A 15,182-nucleotide genomic window follows, 5' to 3' on the forward strand; every position below is an offset into this window, starting at 1 on the left:
GCCTGCACCACCACCTGGCGTCCAGTTTCTTTCTGGGTCTTGAGTGATTCTCAAGGAGAAAACCCTTTTCTGGTCCTAGTCAAAGTTAATTAACACAAACATTTATCAATTGCCGATTTGAGGCAATCATCGGGGGTTGTGAAGGGTGAATACAGCCTAAGGAGAGGTCACTAATTCTGGTCAAGGGAGGAGGCTGATGAACCTGATGAGCTGGCCCCTTCCAGCTCAGCCCCATCTATTTTATTGTTGAGTGAAATACATTTTTTTTTGTTTGTTTGTTTTGATTTTCACGACAGGGTTTCTCTGTGTAGCTTTGCGCCTTTCCTGGATCTTGCTCTGTAGACCAGGCTAGCCTCGAACTCACAAAGATCCTCCTGCCTCTGCCTCCCAAGTGCTGGGATTAAAGGCGTGTGCCACAACCGCCCGGCTAAATACTTAACTTTGACAAGTAGTGAACACCTCCTGTGTGCTGGGCTCACTCAGTCTAAATCAGTAAGGCACTGGGCAGGGAGACAGCAGGAAGTGGAGCCTGGCACAGGCTTCTTGGGCTGCACAGAGATGCACCGTGATTGCTGGAGGGCTCTGCCCCTGGAGCTAAGGGCTGCCATGGCCCACACTCCTGCTTCTTTAGGAACAGGCAGGATTGTCCATGAACCCACCCTTCCCTCCAAAGCCACAGGGCACAAGGGGGCTGGGAAATGTTTTATTTGGCTGTGCAGTAGGAGGGTTGGCGTGGTACTGGGGTCAGGGGACAGTGTGGGAATGGACGCTTCAACAGTTGGGGCTTGGACATCTCCAAGCCATAGAGAACTTGCCCAGGTCCCTCTACTTGATTTCCCATTGCAGCTCTCAGAATCAAGGTCCATCCTGCCCCTCCATCCTGAGTGGGATTCCATGGGTTCTCTGGGGAGCCCTGCACTCATCGGTACCCACCTGGCTTTCTGGGCTTTGCTGACGACAAGGACAGTCTGATCCTACCTGCCTATCTGATACCAGGCCTGACTTCCAAGCCAAAGCAAGGAAGATGGCCAAGACAGAAGCCGCAGCTGACAACCAGGCTAAGGTCTGGCCAGCAGAACCGCCTTCTATCCCAGATCTGCCCCTCAACGTCTGCATCATCAAAGGCAGTCCCCAAACCTGTCAGGTGTCTCACTCATCCCTGCTCTAAGGGCCCTGAAGGAGAACAAAGGGCAGAGGTACAGACAGATCTGGGCAAGCATTCGAGCTTGGGGATCTCTCCCTGATGACTTTTGTATCCACCTAACCTCAGGCACTGCACCCCTTAAAGGGGTGACCTTGCTGGAAGGCCAGCCTTTGGAGAGAAGAGCTCTGCACAGGGGAGGCAGCTGGGGGGCAAAGACAAACAGGTCTGGAAGTGCCTGGCTTCCACCCCCCTCCCCCACACTTCCCGAGCCTGGCCCTTTCTGACGGCTGTTTACCAATTAGGGCTCCAAGGAGAGGGGTTCGGGGGGCATCAGGGCAGTGGGGGCCCGATGACGATGCTGCTGTTGGTGACTCTCGGGCCGTACCAGCCGGCCCAGTAGTGAGTGTCCACGCCTCCGTGCTGAAACCAGATGTAGCGGACGCCGGGAGGATAGTTGGAGAATGTGTGTGAAACCTGGGGGGCAGACAGAAGAAGGGAGCAGTCAGGGACTACTATGTAAGACCTGTCTCCAAAAAAAAAAAAAAAAAAAAAAAAAAAAAACAACAACAACAGGGGGCAGGAGAGGCTGCTCTGTTTAAGAGCATTGGCTGCTTTTGCAGAGGACCAGGATACAATTCCCAGCACCTACATGGCAACTCACAACCATCTATAACTCCAGTTCCAGGAGATCTGTCGCCCTCTTCTGGCCTCCAAGGCACATAGGCAAAATACACATACACATACCATAAAGATAAATCTTTTAAAAGGAACAACAAAAAAACAGAGCAGGGGTCTGGCGGTGGTGGCGCACGCCTTTAATCCCAGCACTCAGGAGGCAGAGCCAGGCGGATCTCTATGAATTCGAGGCCAGCCTGGTCTACAGAGTGGAGTGAGTTCCAGGACAGGCTCCAAAGCTACACAGAGAAACCTTGTCTTGAAAAACAAAAACAAACAACAACAACAAAAACCAGAGCAGGGGATGTAGATTCATTGAAAACACTTGTATAGCATGCTTGAAGCCCGGAATTCCATTCCCAGCACCATGATGGTGCATGTCTCCAATTTCAGCACTCAAGAGGCAAAGGCAGGACAATCAGAAGTTCAAGGTCATCTCTGGCTATGTATTTATCGCCTTAGAGGCCCTCCTGGGATACTTGAGATCCTGTCAGAAAACAACCAAAGAGCTCAGTAAAGTACTCGCCCTGTAGAGTAAAATGCGCAAAGACCGTTGTTCAGTCCTCAGCATAAACCAGGCAGTGGCAAACACCTGTAATCTTAGCACTTGGGACATAAAGGCAGGAGAAGCCCGAGCTCATGGCTGTCTTCTGCTATGTAGTAAATTGGAGACCAGCTTGGGCTACATGAGATCCTGTATCAGATAAATCAAAACACAAATAAAAACAAAACTAGATAAAGAACCACGTTACTCAGAAAGGGCTGGATTTTACTCAAGGTTCAACTCTCCCTGGGGTAGCTGCTGAGGACTTGTGTACGTAAGGGCTTGGCTCTTTGGTACTGTTTTTTTTTTTTTTTTTTTTTTTTCCAGACAGGGTTTCTCTGTGTAGCTTTGCGCCTTTCCTGGAGCTCACTTGGAGCCCAGGCTGGCCTCGAACTCACAGAGATCCACCTGCTCTGCCTTCCGAGTGCTGGGATTAAAGGCATGCACCACCACCGCCAGTGACACAAACATTCTTAACCTCTGAGTCATCTCTCCAGCCCTCCTGTCTGGCTTAAACAACTTTAAAAATGACATTTATTTATGGGTTTTTTGTTTGTTTGTTTTGGTTTTTCGAGACAGGGTTTCTCTGTATAGTTTTGGTGCCTGTCCTGGATCTCGCTCTGTAGACCAGGATGGCCTCAAACTCACAGAGATCCGCCTGGCTCTGCCTGCCAGGTGCTGGGATTAAAGGGGTGTGCCACCACTGCCCGGCATGCATGTATGTATGTACATGCACATTATGCTACAGTGCATGTGTGACAGTCTGAAGATGTTAGAGTTGGCGCTCTCTTTTCACTATGTGGGTCCCAGGGACTGAACTGAAGTCCTCAGGCTTGACAGCACGTCCCTTTTCCTCACAAAACATTTATCTTGAAGGTCTTTGCCTGGCTTGTTGGTACTGGTGTATTTATTTGTTTATTTAATGTGTATCCCTGACTGGCCTAGAACTTGCTATGTAGACAGTGCTGACCTTGAGTTCACAGAGATTTGCCTGCCTCTGCCTCTGCCTTGCCACAGCCCACCTTGCCCAGATGTTTTATTTATTTGTTTCTTGTTTATACATTTATGTATTTATTTTTAACACCAGGTCTCTATGGTCTAGGCTTTGCACTACAAAACCCAAGCTGGCCAGGAATGGTGGCACACATCTTTAATCCTAGCACTCACGAGGAAGAGGCAGGAGGAATTCTGTGAGTTCTAGGTCAGCCTGGTCTACATATTGAGTTCCACAACAGCCAGGACTACCTGGACCTCCTGTCTGAAAACAACAACAGAAAATGCAAACTAGCTTGGAATGTACAGTGATGCCCCTGCCTCCGACCCTTAAGTACTAGTATGACAGGCTTGAGCTACCACACTAAGATTTGTATCTGGCTTCAGTGGTAGAGTGTTTGCCTAGCATGTGTGAGGTCTTAGGCTCTGTATCCAATCCCACCAACTAAAGAAAAGAAAGACAGCCCACGTGACCATGGCGTAGATAACGGCTGCTTCTCAACTGATGGTGGGCAGGTCCAGACAGACCCACCATATGCTAAAATTGAAGATATATTTGATAAACCCATTGCCCATTAGAAAAAAATATTCTAAGTAGAATGCTGGTGAGCCAGATGCTCCACTGAATCATCCTTTCTGGAAATTTTTTTGAGCGGGGGCTCTCCTAGCCTCCCATCCCCGATGTCCAAGCTGGAAGCTTACTCTTATTTTTCTACGGAAGCCAGTGAGGCTGAGGCTTAGAGCAGCAGAAACCCAGGTGGGAGACGGGGGAGCTCGGGTCTGAAGGTCCCTGTGGGGTCCCTGCCCACATACCTCCCTCCACTTGGCGTCGCTCTTCTGCTGAATCGTTACGGGGTCTGGCTGGAAGGTTCCCAGGGGTGCGTGGGCCGACGACAGGAGCTGAACGCACAGCTGGTACTTGGACCCGCAGTCTGGCCTGGCTGCGAACCTGCAGGTAGAAGAAGGAAGGGTCCATGAGGACCTGGGAGATGGGGGGCAGGGCAGGGGTGGGGCGCCTGGGCGGCAGGCCCCCCCCAGACCCTCGCCCCGTCACTCACCAGTCTTTGACCTCGATGTCCGGTCGGGTGGTGTCCATCAGCTCCTCCCAATACCCTTCAGCCTTGAGGTCCACCACCTGGGACTTGAGGCAGGTGCTGAGTCAGGGAGGGGGAGGGGCTGGAGTTCAGCACTGGACCCTGATGTTAGGACTTGGGCTCCCCCCACCCTCAGGCCCTAGATCTTACTAATAGGAAGTCACGAAGTATTTCTTGACCTGGTCATTGGGGAATTCCTTCCGCTGGTCTTTGGAGAGATCTTCCACCTTCCATTCATCACCTCCGTTCACATCCAGGCTCCAGAACTCAAATCCCTCTGTGGGGAGAGCAGAGTCCACCATGCAGGAGGCCCCTCAGGGTACCCCTTCCTCTCAGAGGTGGGATCCCCAAGCTGCCTTCCAGCCCTGTGCTTTGTCATCGTAGGTAGCACGTTAGGTGCTACCTGTGTGCACTGGGTGTAGCTAAGGGGCTTCCACGGAGAATCCTGGATGATCAGACCCCGACCATGATGGAGAGTGCTCTGGCAGACAGACCCAAATCTTACTCAACTCCAGCAGTAATGGGCTGTGTGACCATAGACATGTTTCTTTCCTTCTCTGAGCCTTGGTCCTCTCGTTAGCTAGAATCAAGCACAGAGGCTAATCTGTGGTGGAACATACCTGCCATCCCAGCAGGCCGAGACAGAGGAGTGCTGTGAGTTCCAGGCCAGTCTAAGCCACATACTGAGTACCAGGCCGGACAGCTGCATGCAAGACAGCAAGACCCTACCTCAAAAAAGCAAAACCAAGGCCAGCAGAATGCTGCCTCCAGGAAAAGCACTGGTCACCAAGCATGATGGCCTCCGGGAAAAGCGCTGGTCACCAAGCATGATGACTTGAAATGGATATCTCAGGATCCCACATGGCAGAAGGGGAGAACTGACTCTCACGAGTTGTCCTCTGACTTTCACATGCGCAGTAGCACACACAGCTCTCCCCACCCCACACACCTAATACACACATAAATGTCAAAAGGAAAGGCTCTTGGAGTGCCGGAATAGCTTAGGTTTTGGGGCCACAACACTGTCTCTATCGCAGTTTTCTGTTTCTATTTTTTAGAATCCGTTAAAAACATAAAACCCAGCCGGGCACGGTGGTGCACGCCTTTAATCCCAGCACTTGGGAGGCAGAGACAGGTGTGAGTTCGAGGCCAGCCTGGGCTATAGAGTGAGTTCCAGGACGGTCAGGGCTACTCGTGTTGTTATAATTGAGAGACCCTGTGATGACCACCTCCCCAAACAAAACAAAACAAACCATAAAATTCTTCTTAATATAGTAATTAGGTTTGGGCTGTAGTCTGCCCAGCATTGGTCAAGAGCATGGCTATGGGGAGTCAAGGGACGTAGACAGGCAGCTGGGGGATCTGAGTAGCCTGCACTTACTCCATTACTATTCCCCCCACCCCATGTTTGACCGTGCAACAGAAAACCAATTCCTTCCTGCTGTAACTCATCCTCAGGCTACAGCACAGCCTGGGCCCCAGGGTCCAGATGACTAGAAGCCTTTTGTCTGACCTGCTCTTCAACTTCAATGCAAAGGAGTCTACACCCCGATTCATCCATAGGCAAGACTCCTGGGACAGTCCCCACAGGCCCGTAAGTGAGGAGAGCAGATTGTGGCTTTAACTAGTGTCTTTGGCACAATCTGTTCCAATTGGCCACATTTCTTTTCCTAGGGAAAGTTTTAGGAGAGACTACCCTCGAACTCATGATCCTTCTGCTTGCCTCCCCAGTGCTGGGATTACATTGTTAGCACCATTGCCAACTGAGAAATATCTGGTTTGTTTTGAGACAGAGTCTCATGTAGCCCAGACTGGCTTCTAACAGATGACCTTGAACTCTCTATCTTCCTGTGTCCACTTCCCAAGTGCTGGGATTACAAATGTGTGCCATCACACCTATCTGAGAAATAATCTACAATAAACAGTACCCTTGGCCTCAGTCTACCCATTTGAAAAGACGGTACATCAATAGTACCGACTTCTAAGCATTATTGTGAGAGGAATAAAGGCCATAGTGCAGTCAAAGGGCTCACACTCCGTGTTCAGGACATGTCCACTGGTTACCTTACAGAGCATGTGTTGTGTTGAGGCAGATACTCTCTGCACCCACCTTCAGCACATGGGTTGTGAAGGAGGTTCCTTCGGAGGCTTCGGAGGAAGTAGAAGATCTTCCAGTCAGCCACCGGCTGGTCCCAGTCCTCGGTGATGAAGCCCTCTCGCAGGCACTTGCGCTTCCAGAGAGTCACCAGGTCGATGAGGTCTCGCCAGAGGCTGCAGACCGGGCGGCAGCGCAGTAGCAGCTGGCGGGCGGGGATGTGGGTGAAGAGCTCCAGTAGAATGTTCTCTGGCAGCTCGTTGATGTTGCCTACGGCCATGGCAGTGCCTCTGGCGGGTTCCTGTGGGGGTTGGAGAACTGCGCTATCCACCCAGCCTTCTCCCTGGCACCTGGCATTTCCAGCACCAGGGATAGAGAGATTCCTAACTCAGCTGCCACTGACTGTCTTCAGAGTCACCGTGGTGCTCTGACCTTCGGTTTTCTCAGGGTACTTCCCTCCAGGGTCACAGGCAGCTCAAGGTGCATGGGCTGGGGATTTCTTAGAAAATGGTGAGCTCTGATTTCCCCCAACCCCCAACCAAGGAGCTTCCCAAGGTCACACAAACAGGAGGGGAGGGCGAAGCAGCCCTGGCTTTTACTGAAGGTAGAGTCAGCCATTTTCAATGGGCCGGCAGTCTTTTAAGAGGAGGGTAACAATGGGAGGCCTTGTGAGCACTCCAGCCAGCCACTCTTCATCCTCTCCCATCCCCCAACGGGGAAAGGGGGAGAGATGATGAGCAGGGGTTATCACTGTCTCAGGACCCGTCACGGAGTACAAAAGGCTCAGTGATGTTCTCAAGAGCTCAGAGAATATGACCCGCTTACCTGAGACTGGGGGAAGGTGTGCGGGTGGACAGGAGCCTTCCTATCTCCCTCCCGCACCCCGGTGGTTGGGCTCCAGCCAGAGGCTGCCCGCCCCCGCCCAGGGCCCCTGCAGTCTCACATTTCTTATGCATGACCCTAAAATGCGCTACCGGCTCAAGACGAGATTCAGACCTCTGAGCATCGATTGCCTCCCCAGCCCAGGTCCTCGAGGCTTCACAGTGCAGTGGGGTAAGCCCCGAGGCCTGGGCCTCAAAGGCGTTAGGTCCTCAGGATCGCAGAAAGGCACCTACCTTCCCCGGCTAGGTCCCTGCCCACCACCGCGTCTTCGTCCCCACGCTGCGTGCTTCCCCTCCCGCGGTCACCTGAGATCCGGAGAGCTGTGCGATTCCGTCAGGCCGTGAGGCTGTACAGCCCGGGCCTGCGTGGCCAGGGATACAGACCAGCCCACTACTCGCCAATCCTCTCCCTGCCGGGGCGCTCAGTGAGCCCCTCCTTCGGTCACCTTCGCTCTCTTGGTTGTGCCCTGGCCATGGAACAGCACCCAAAACACGGCCCCGCCCACTGCTCACCAGACACCGCCCCAACTCCGCCTCACAACATTGGTCCCTCCCTCCCCATTCTCCTTGTCACCCGCGTTAGGCTGCGCTGCGCCAAACCCCCGCTTCTTGGGGCTGAGCCATCGGTGCCAATGGTGGCCCGGGGGGGGGGGGGAGCCCGCCCACGGTCTGGCAGACCACGCCCCCGCCCCACCCATTTTTCCTGTCACCCGCGTTTGGTCCTGCTGCCCTACGGGTCTTGGCACTGAGCCTGTCAGTGTTGGCCCAGGGTACGGCCCCGCCCAGTGCCCTTAAGCCCCGCCCACAATTCCTCCTGGCCCCGCCTCTCCCGCGCACCCCTGGAACTTGCCCCCTCCGCAGCGTAGGAAAATTACCTGGGGGGCGGGAAGTCGCTGATACCCCCAAATCCACTTGGCCTGGCACCCGCACCCTCCACACCCCAGCTGCCAGACCCCTGGTGTCCTCCAGCAATCACTCTCCAGGCGCACCCGGAGCCCACCCATCCCGTGGCTACCTCTGCCCCTCCCCAGTATCCGGCTCCTCCTGGAAGCCGCACCTTGGGCTCCGGGGGCGCGGGGCTCCCGGCCCCCAGCGCGGGGTCAGAGGCGGGGCGGGGCGCGCGGGGCCTTTAAGAGGCGCGGCGGCACCGACCGGGTTGACGCGGGCAGCTCCAGAACTCGCCACCCGCAGCGCTCAGGCTCTCTGTCTCCGGCTCCTCTCTGTCGACCGCGCTGCAGCGATGGATGGAGATGGTGATCCAGGTAGCTGTAGCCGGCCCTGCTCGCGCCAGACCGGGGAGACAGGGAGGACGAGCGCCCCAGACGGGGCTCAAACTTTCGCGACAGCAAAACCCCGAGACAGTCTAGGGAGCAGTTTCCTGCCTGGGTCTTGGTGTGGAGGGAGGAGGACGCCTGGGTCTCCAAAATGGCATCGGAGAACGCTGGCATACCAGGCTCCAGACTTCCTGGGGTTTGAGAGCTGGGTTCTTGAAAGCTTTTGCTTCCATCAACTTCTTCCGTTTGCTAGCTCTGCCTGCCCTCCCTTTCTCATGAGCCTCCGGAGTCCCCGCGGGTCCCGGGGCTTACCAGCCTCACCTTGCAGCCATCGTAGATTCCTGAGGGACTCCCTCCTTTGGAGGGGCCACCTTGTGTCGCGGTAGTGGGCTGTTCCATGGGACCAGGCTAGTGGTGAGGAAGAGATGGGCTGCTTTTGATGGATACTCTGGGTCCTCAAGGATCTTTTGTCCAGTCATCTTTCCTGGCACCAAAGACCCCACTCCTTCCCCCTCCAGCTCCCCGATGGGCCTGTAGGGGGTTGCTTGCTGAGTCAGGCTGGGGTGCAAACCTGCCTGCCATGACCCCCCCACCCCTTCCTCACAAACCACTTTAGGGGAGGCAAGGGAACAGATGCCCTCTAAGGTGGCCAGGCTTCCTTCCATCCCTGACCCCCCTTCCAACTCCCAATTCCCCATCAATATCATCTACAGGGCCCCAGAATAGGCTCCTGTTTTCCCCCAGGGCCCAGGAAGTCCCTGGACTCAGGGGCCCAATCCAGGTGAGTGAGTCAGCGTGGGGTCAGCATCCAGGGCTAGATAACTTTCCTACAGCAACAATGTGGCAACTTGTGTTCGAGGGAGCAGGGTGGGGGGGGGGCAGTAATCGGATCTGGGGCCTCAATGCCAGGCCTAGGGGCCAGGAGAGAGGACTGGGTGAGGTGCATCTTTCCGGGGAGCATCAGGTATCCACTGGGGCCAGGGCAGGGCTGGGGTGGTGGTGGAGAGGTGAGGACATTGGGCCCAGCTCTCCAGAGAGCTGTGGGAGGCAGAATGGACAGGCATTTTCCTCTCTGTTTGATGCTGTCCTGTGGTGGGACCTGGGAGGCCCAGTTTCCTTGTTGCGGATGGAGGAGTAACCCCTAGATATGAAAATGTGACCAAAAAGATGCTAGAAACGCAGGGAAAGTGGTGTGTGTGTGTGTGTGTGTGTGTGTGTGTAAGAATCACCATGACTGATGGAGAACTCTCTGTGTGCTAGCACTAAGGAAAGAGGGGAAGTCCTGATTCAGCTTTCCAATGCTGTCAGTGTGGGGATTGCTGGCTGTATCCCGTTAGAGGAGGTCTGGGGAATAGGCCATCTGTACCCTCCCCTGACATGGGCCTGCTCCCTGACTGCCTTGCATTTTCAGGGTCCAGTCTTCAGGAACTCTGAAAGAAGCGACTATTACCCAGGCGACTATTAGCTGGGTCCCCTCCCCACTGGCCCTCTCTCCTTGAGAGATACCAGGTACTCAGTGTCTGCTTACTCAAGGCTTCCATGGCCCAGATGAGGCAGGCTGAGATCCAAGGGATACCCAGCTGCCTATACTGTCCTGGGTGTGCAGTGAACTGATCTCAAGAACTCTGCCTGAGAGACACTGCTTCCTTTCTGGTGTCTTGCCCCTACCATGGGGTCAGGAGTTCCCACGGACTTAGCAAGAGTGGCTGTCTCTGTACCCTTGCTCCTCTGTGGGGAGGGGATGAATATCAGTATGATCTGATGGTCTGGCACAATGATGACCCCATTTCACAGATGAGGAGGCTGAGGGTGAGGGGTGGAAAAGGGGGGAGGAGACTCTTACACAATCACCCAGTACCTCTTTCTCTGTTGGTTTCCTACCCCCCCCCATACAACATTGGCTGGGTAGGGACAGCTGGATCTCTAGCCTATTGTCCCCACTCTGAGTCCTTGGGTCCCCTACCCCAATATTGCCAGAGGGACCTACACTAAGTGGCTTAACATTTTCCAACCTCAGCATTTTCATCCACAGTATCAAACCAAGACCTAGGCCGGGCAGTGGAGGTGCACACCTTTAATCCCAGCACTCAGGAAGCAGAGACAGGCAGATCTTCGTGAGTTCAAGGCCAGTCTGGTCTACAGAGCAAGATCCAGGACAGCCAGGGCTATACAGAGAAACCCTGCCTCCAAAAACAAACAAACACAAACAAAAACAACAACAACAAAAAAAAAACACAAAACAAACAACAAAAACTCAAACAAGACCAGAGTACTAATTCAACAAATTCTTTTGTTGTTGTTGTTGCTTTGGTTTTTTGAGACAGGGTTTCTCTGTGTAGCCTTGGCTGTTCTGGAACTCACTCTGTAGACCAGGCTGGCCTCGAACTCACAGAGATCCACTTGTCTCTGCTTCAAGTGTGCTGGGATTAAAGGCATGCTCCACCGCCCCCCCCCCCAACACATTCTTTTGGTAACACCACAGCTGTTAAAGTTGGCTCCTGTGTTGGACCGAATGAGTTCAAACACAAGCTCCAAGTACTTATAAGTTGGGTGACCCTAGACCTTGTCACCTCTCTGTCTCTCCATAAAAGAGATGTAGGGCCAACCTGGAAGAGGTGGTTGGGGCTTTAGGAAGTAATTCAAGTGCTCCGAGCAGTATGCTAAGTGGTGGTAAAATACAGAGGCTCCTGACTCTACGCTGGTAGGCACTAGGAAGTCTCCCAGGCCTGGTTCTTATGGTCAGTCCATTGTACACAAAAGGATTTATTAAACAACCGGACCAGGAACAAAAGCTAGGAAGCCTTTGAATGCTTTTGAGCTTGGGCTTTGAGAGTGTGTGCTAAAGGTATGTCCAGGAAGGCTCCCCGGAGGAGGCAAGGGACCCTTGAGGTCTAGAAGGGTGCTTAGGAGACCTGACCCATAAGTACAAGGACATCAGTAACCCAGATCCTTGTGGGTGTCTACTACCCCTGTGGGAGAAGCAGCAGCTGAAGGAATTCTTCTGGTTTAGGGGGAGTATCTGTGCCTCTACCTCCTTGGGCTTCCTCCCTGTGCACAGTTTAGGGCTCGCTCTCCCCCACTCCTGTGTGTGTGTGTGTGTGTGTGTGTGTGTGTGTGTGAGAGAGAGAGAGAGAGAGAGAGAGAGAGAGAGAGACAGACAGACAGACAGACAGACAGACAGACGGCCACTGTGTAGTTGTCTTACTGTAACTCTTACATAGGCTGTTCTTCGCAGAGATACATTTGTCCTCTGCCTCTCCAGTGCTGGGATTATAGGCAATGCCAGCAAGTCCCGGTTAAGAACTTCTGGCCTCGGCTGTGGTTGCCTCAGAGTGGGATGTGGAGGGGTCAGTTTGGAAGTCTCGGCTTTCCCTTCCCTTCCCTTACGGCCCTCAGAGAGTGTGAGCCACCCCGAAGAGACGAGCCCAGAGGAGCAGCCAGAGGAGGCGGGTGCCGAGGCGGGTGCAGAGGAGGAGCAGCCCCGGGAGGAGGAGGAGGAGGAAGAGGCGGAGGCGGCCGAGTACCTGGCCCAGCTGCCTGAACCGCTGCTGCTGCGAGTGCTGGCCGAGCTGCCGGCCTCGGAGCTGGTGCAGGCCTGCCGTCTGGTGTGCCTGCGCTGGAAGGAGCTGGTGGATGGCGCCCCTCTGTGGCTGCTCAAGTGTCAGCAGGAGGGGCTGGTGCCTGAGGGCTGCGCCGATGATGAGCAGGACCACTGGCAACAGTTCTACTTCCTAAGCAAGAGGAGGCGCAACCTGCTGCGTAACCCGTGCGGGGAAGGTGAGGGCCACATATTGGAGTGCCCATTGTCCCTTCCAGAGAACGGCTCTGGGTGCCAGCCCGCTTCAAGATTAAATGAGATGAAATGCTTGGTGCGATGTCCAGCCCAGAACAGCCGTCTGTTCCCTGGGGAGTCTCTGCCCAGAGTATACACGCTCAGTGAAATGGGGGTGGGACAGGCCCGTGGACACTGGGTCGGGGGGCAGAGTGAGGAAGTACCTACAGACCCGGCATTCATCCTCTGCCCACCGAGACCTTGAGAATGTACTCACGTCCATTCTGCTTCCGACGGCAGAGGCAAGAGCCAGCCCTGCCACAGCCTCAAGCAGGGGCTGTGTGACCAGGGTGGGACTGTCCGTGTCCCTACAGAGGACTTGGAGGGCTGGTGCGACGTGGAGCACGGAGGGGACGGCTGGAGGGTGGAGGAACTGCCCGGAGACAGCGGGGTGGAATTTACCCAAGATGACAGCGTTAAGAAGTACTTCGCCTCCTCCTTCGAGTAAGAAGAAGGGACAAGGGGGTGGGGGAGGAGGAAGCGCGGCGGGGGGGGGGGCACGGGATCCTGACGCCTGTTCCTCAGGTGGTGTCGCAAAGTGCAGGTCGTCGATCTGCGGGCTGAGGGCTACTGGGAGGAGCTGCTGGACACCACGCAGCCCGCCATCGTGGTGAAGGACTGGTGAGCAGCTGTGGAGGAGGGGTCAGGACTAGAGGGGAAGTGGTGGTGGTGGGACTAGCCGTGTGCCACAGTGTTGTGGCCACAGGTCTGCAAGGGTTGGCAACGGATAGGAATCTATTTCCTGCCTTGAGTTTAAAATGTTAGCGAATGTGTGTGCATTTGCCCTCGCTTAAGGCAAGGCAAGGATACTACCAATAAGTTAAGACCTGCTTACTCTTTACATGTATACACATATCTGTATATACTCCCATTTCTGTGCGTGTGGCAGTCCCGACAATACGCATCCCCTAGGATGGCTTTGGTTCCAAGGTTGGGTCTGGCACATTTAGTCCCTACGTTTGGCTCTGGGGCCCAGTTCCCTCTTCCCTGTGGCCGCAGCTTCCTTATCTGTGAAATGGGAACATTAGGGAGCACTGGCCAGGCATGGATACTGGGCTGGGCAGAGTGAGGTTCAGCCGCTGAGGCCTGCGCCCCGCATCCCCCTGCAGGTACTCGGGCCGCACCGATGCCGGTAGCCTGTACGAGCTCACCGTGAGGCTGTTGTCGGAGCACGAAGATGTCCTGGCGGAGTTCAACACAGGGCAGGTGGCAGTGCCGGAGGATGGCAGCTGGATGGAGGTGATCCTGCAGAGCCAGGGGCGGGGCCGAGGCCGGGACATTCTGGGTGGAAGCTCCGCCCCCGGATCTCAGGCGCAGAGAGGGTGGTCCCGGGCTCCTAGAGACAGCGCCTAGTTCAGCCGGCAATCAGAGCTGGGATGGGGGCGCTGCGCCCGCGTGGGGTGACAGGGACAGCTTCAGACCTCTGAGGCTGACGCAATACCCCTTCATCCCCAGATCTCCCACACCTTCACCGACTACGGGCCAGGCGTCCGCTTCGTCCGCTTCGAGCACGGAGGGCAGGACTCGGTCTACTGGAAGGGCTGGTTCGGGGCCCGGGTGACCAACAGTAGTGTGTGGGTGGAACCCTGAGCGACCCCCCTCCCCAGCCGCCCTCTAGGGGCAGAAGCCTGGGGTAGAAAGGCCTTAATTTAGTTGGTAGCATCCTCACCTGCCTCGTCCACGCCTTGCACCTGCCTCTCTCCCGCCCCTTCCTCCAGCCTGGTCCCTGCGGGGAGAGAAGGATTTGTTGCTTTGTTGTGGATGGCTTCCATTTGCATCTCCACGGGCAGTCGCTTCTAGAATGTACAATCCGAGGGGGTTATGGGGCTGCTGCTGGATCCCGAGCACCTAGCATTGTGCCTGCCTCAAAGTGGGCACTCAATAAATATTTGTCCAAAGAAGGAAATAATGAAAGTGCAGATGAGTGGACATCTCCCCCTCCATCGCTCTGTCTCCCAAGGGCCCCTGGCATGGCCTGGAAAAGTACTTGGTGACAGTCCAGCTGCTCGGGTTTCCAGGGGCTCTTGGATTGGTATGGGGCCAGCTGGGCCTGGGCAGGCCTGCGGGACAAAGGCTAGGATTGTGAGACCAAGGAGGGGCTGGCTGAGCCTGGCGCCTGAGGACATCCAAGCTGCCCGGAATCCACAACAGGGCTTGGTAAGGGAGTGTGGGGTGCCTGCCCTCCAGACCTCTCTTGGCCCAGCGGTTAGGCTGTGTCCTGCTGCGTTGTCCCAGCACTTTCTAGCAGTTCTCTTGGGCTAGACTGACGCCTGAGAGCTGTGCTGGTGTGGTGCTTGTCTGTGTGTGTCTATGTCTGGTGTGTCTCTCTCTCTGTGTATCTGTGTCTGTATCTATATGTGTGTCTGCATCTATGTGTGTGTGTGTCTGTGTGTGTTTATGTGTGTGTGTGTCTGTGTGTCTGTATCTATGTGTGTGTGTGTCTGTGTGTGTGTGTCTGTATCTATGTGTGTGTGTCTCTGTGTGTGTGTCTGTTCTATGTGTCTGTATCTATGTGTGCGTGTCTGTATCTGTGTGTGTGTGTGTCTGTATCTATGTGTGTGTGTGTGTGTGTATCTATGTGTGTGTGTCTGTATCTATGTGTGTGTGTATCTATGTGTGTGTGTATCTATGTGTGTGTGTATCTATGTGT

General features: G+C 54.8%; 2 protein-coding genes across 14 annotated transcripts; one reads left to right on the forward strand and one right to left on the reverse strand.

Annotated features, from left to right (window-relative positions):
- Positions 1–689: 689 nt before the first annotated feature.
- On the reverse strand, positions 690–8,155 carry LOC114709646 (F-box only protein 44). 13 transcript variants are annotated; one of them, XM_037203179.1, is made up of 7 exons: positions 7,940–8,155; positions 6,561–6,846; positions 4,956–5,030; positions 4,601–4,727; positions 4,415–4,510; positions 4,170–4,305; positions 690–1,618 (listed from the first exon to the last, which is right to left on the reverse strand). In XM_037203179.1, the coding sequence occupies exons 2-7, from the start codon at positions 6,823–6,825 to the stop codon at positions 1,475–1,477; spliced, it is 843 nt and encodes a 280-aa protein (XP_037059074.1). In that variant the 5' UTR covers positions 6,826–6,846; positions 7,940–8,155; the 3' UTR covers positions 690–1,474. The 13 variants fall into 13 exon arrangements, with proteins under 13 accessions (XP_037059074.1, XP_037059072.1, XP_037059078.1 ...); XM_037203177.1 differs by lacking the exon at positions 7,940–8,155 and adding an exon at positions 7,733–7,933; XM_037203183.1 differs by lacking the exon at positions 7,940–8,155 and adding an exon at positions 7,661–7,933 and having other exon boundaries at positions 4,415–4,491; positions 4,630–4,727.
- Positions 8,156–8,272: 117 nt separating this feature from the next.
- Fbxo2 (F-box protein 2) lies at positions 8,273–14,433 on the forward strand. The gene is made up of 6 exons (XM_028893606.2): positions 8,273–8,688; positions 12,097–12,477; positions 12,847–12,976; positions 13,058–13,153; positions 13,642–13,771; positions 13,988–14,433. The coding sequence occupies exons 1-6, from the start codon at positions 8,667–8,669 to the stop codon at positions 14,120–14,122; spliced, it is 894 nt and encodes a 297-aa protein (XP_028749439.1). The 5' UTR covers positions 8,273–8,666; the 3' UTR covers positions 14,123–14,433.
- The last annotated feature ends 749 nt before the right edge of the window (positions 14,434–15,182 follow it).

This window comes from Peromyscus leucopus, chromosome 2 (genome assembly GCF_004664715.2).
Source record: "Peromyscus leucopus breed LL Stock chromosome 2, UCI_PerLeu_2.1, whole genome shotgun sequence".
Taxonomy (NCBI): domain Eukaryota; kingdom Metazoa; phylum Chordata; class Mammalia; order Rodentia; family Cricetidae; genus Peromyscus; species Peromyscus leucopus.

Coding starts and splice junctions, on each gene's coding strand:
- LOC114709646 (XM_037203179.1), bottom strand. CDS start 6,825: ATGGCCGTAGGCAACATCAACGAGCTGCCAGAGAACATTCTACTGGAG. Junction 4,728..4,955: donor CCCATTACTGCTGGAGTTGA/GTAAGATTTGGG, acceptor CTCTCCCCACAG/AGGGATTTGAGTTCTGGAGC. Junction 4,306..4,414: donor GACATCGAGGTCAAAGACTG/GTGAGTGACGGG, acceptor TTCTACCTGCAG/GTTCGCAGCCAGGCCAGACT.
- Fbxo2 (XM_028893606.2), top strand. CDS start 8,667: ATGGATGGAGATGGTGATCCAG. Junction 8,689..12,096: donor GGATGGAGATGGTGATCCAG/GTAGCTGTAGCC, acceptor TACGGCCCTCAG/AGAGTGTGAGCCACCCCGAA. Junction 12,977..13,057: donor TACTTCGCCTCCTCCTTCGA/GTAAGAAGAAGG, acceptor CCTGTTCCTCAG/GTGGTGTCGCAAAGTGCAGG.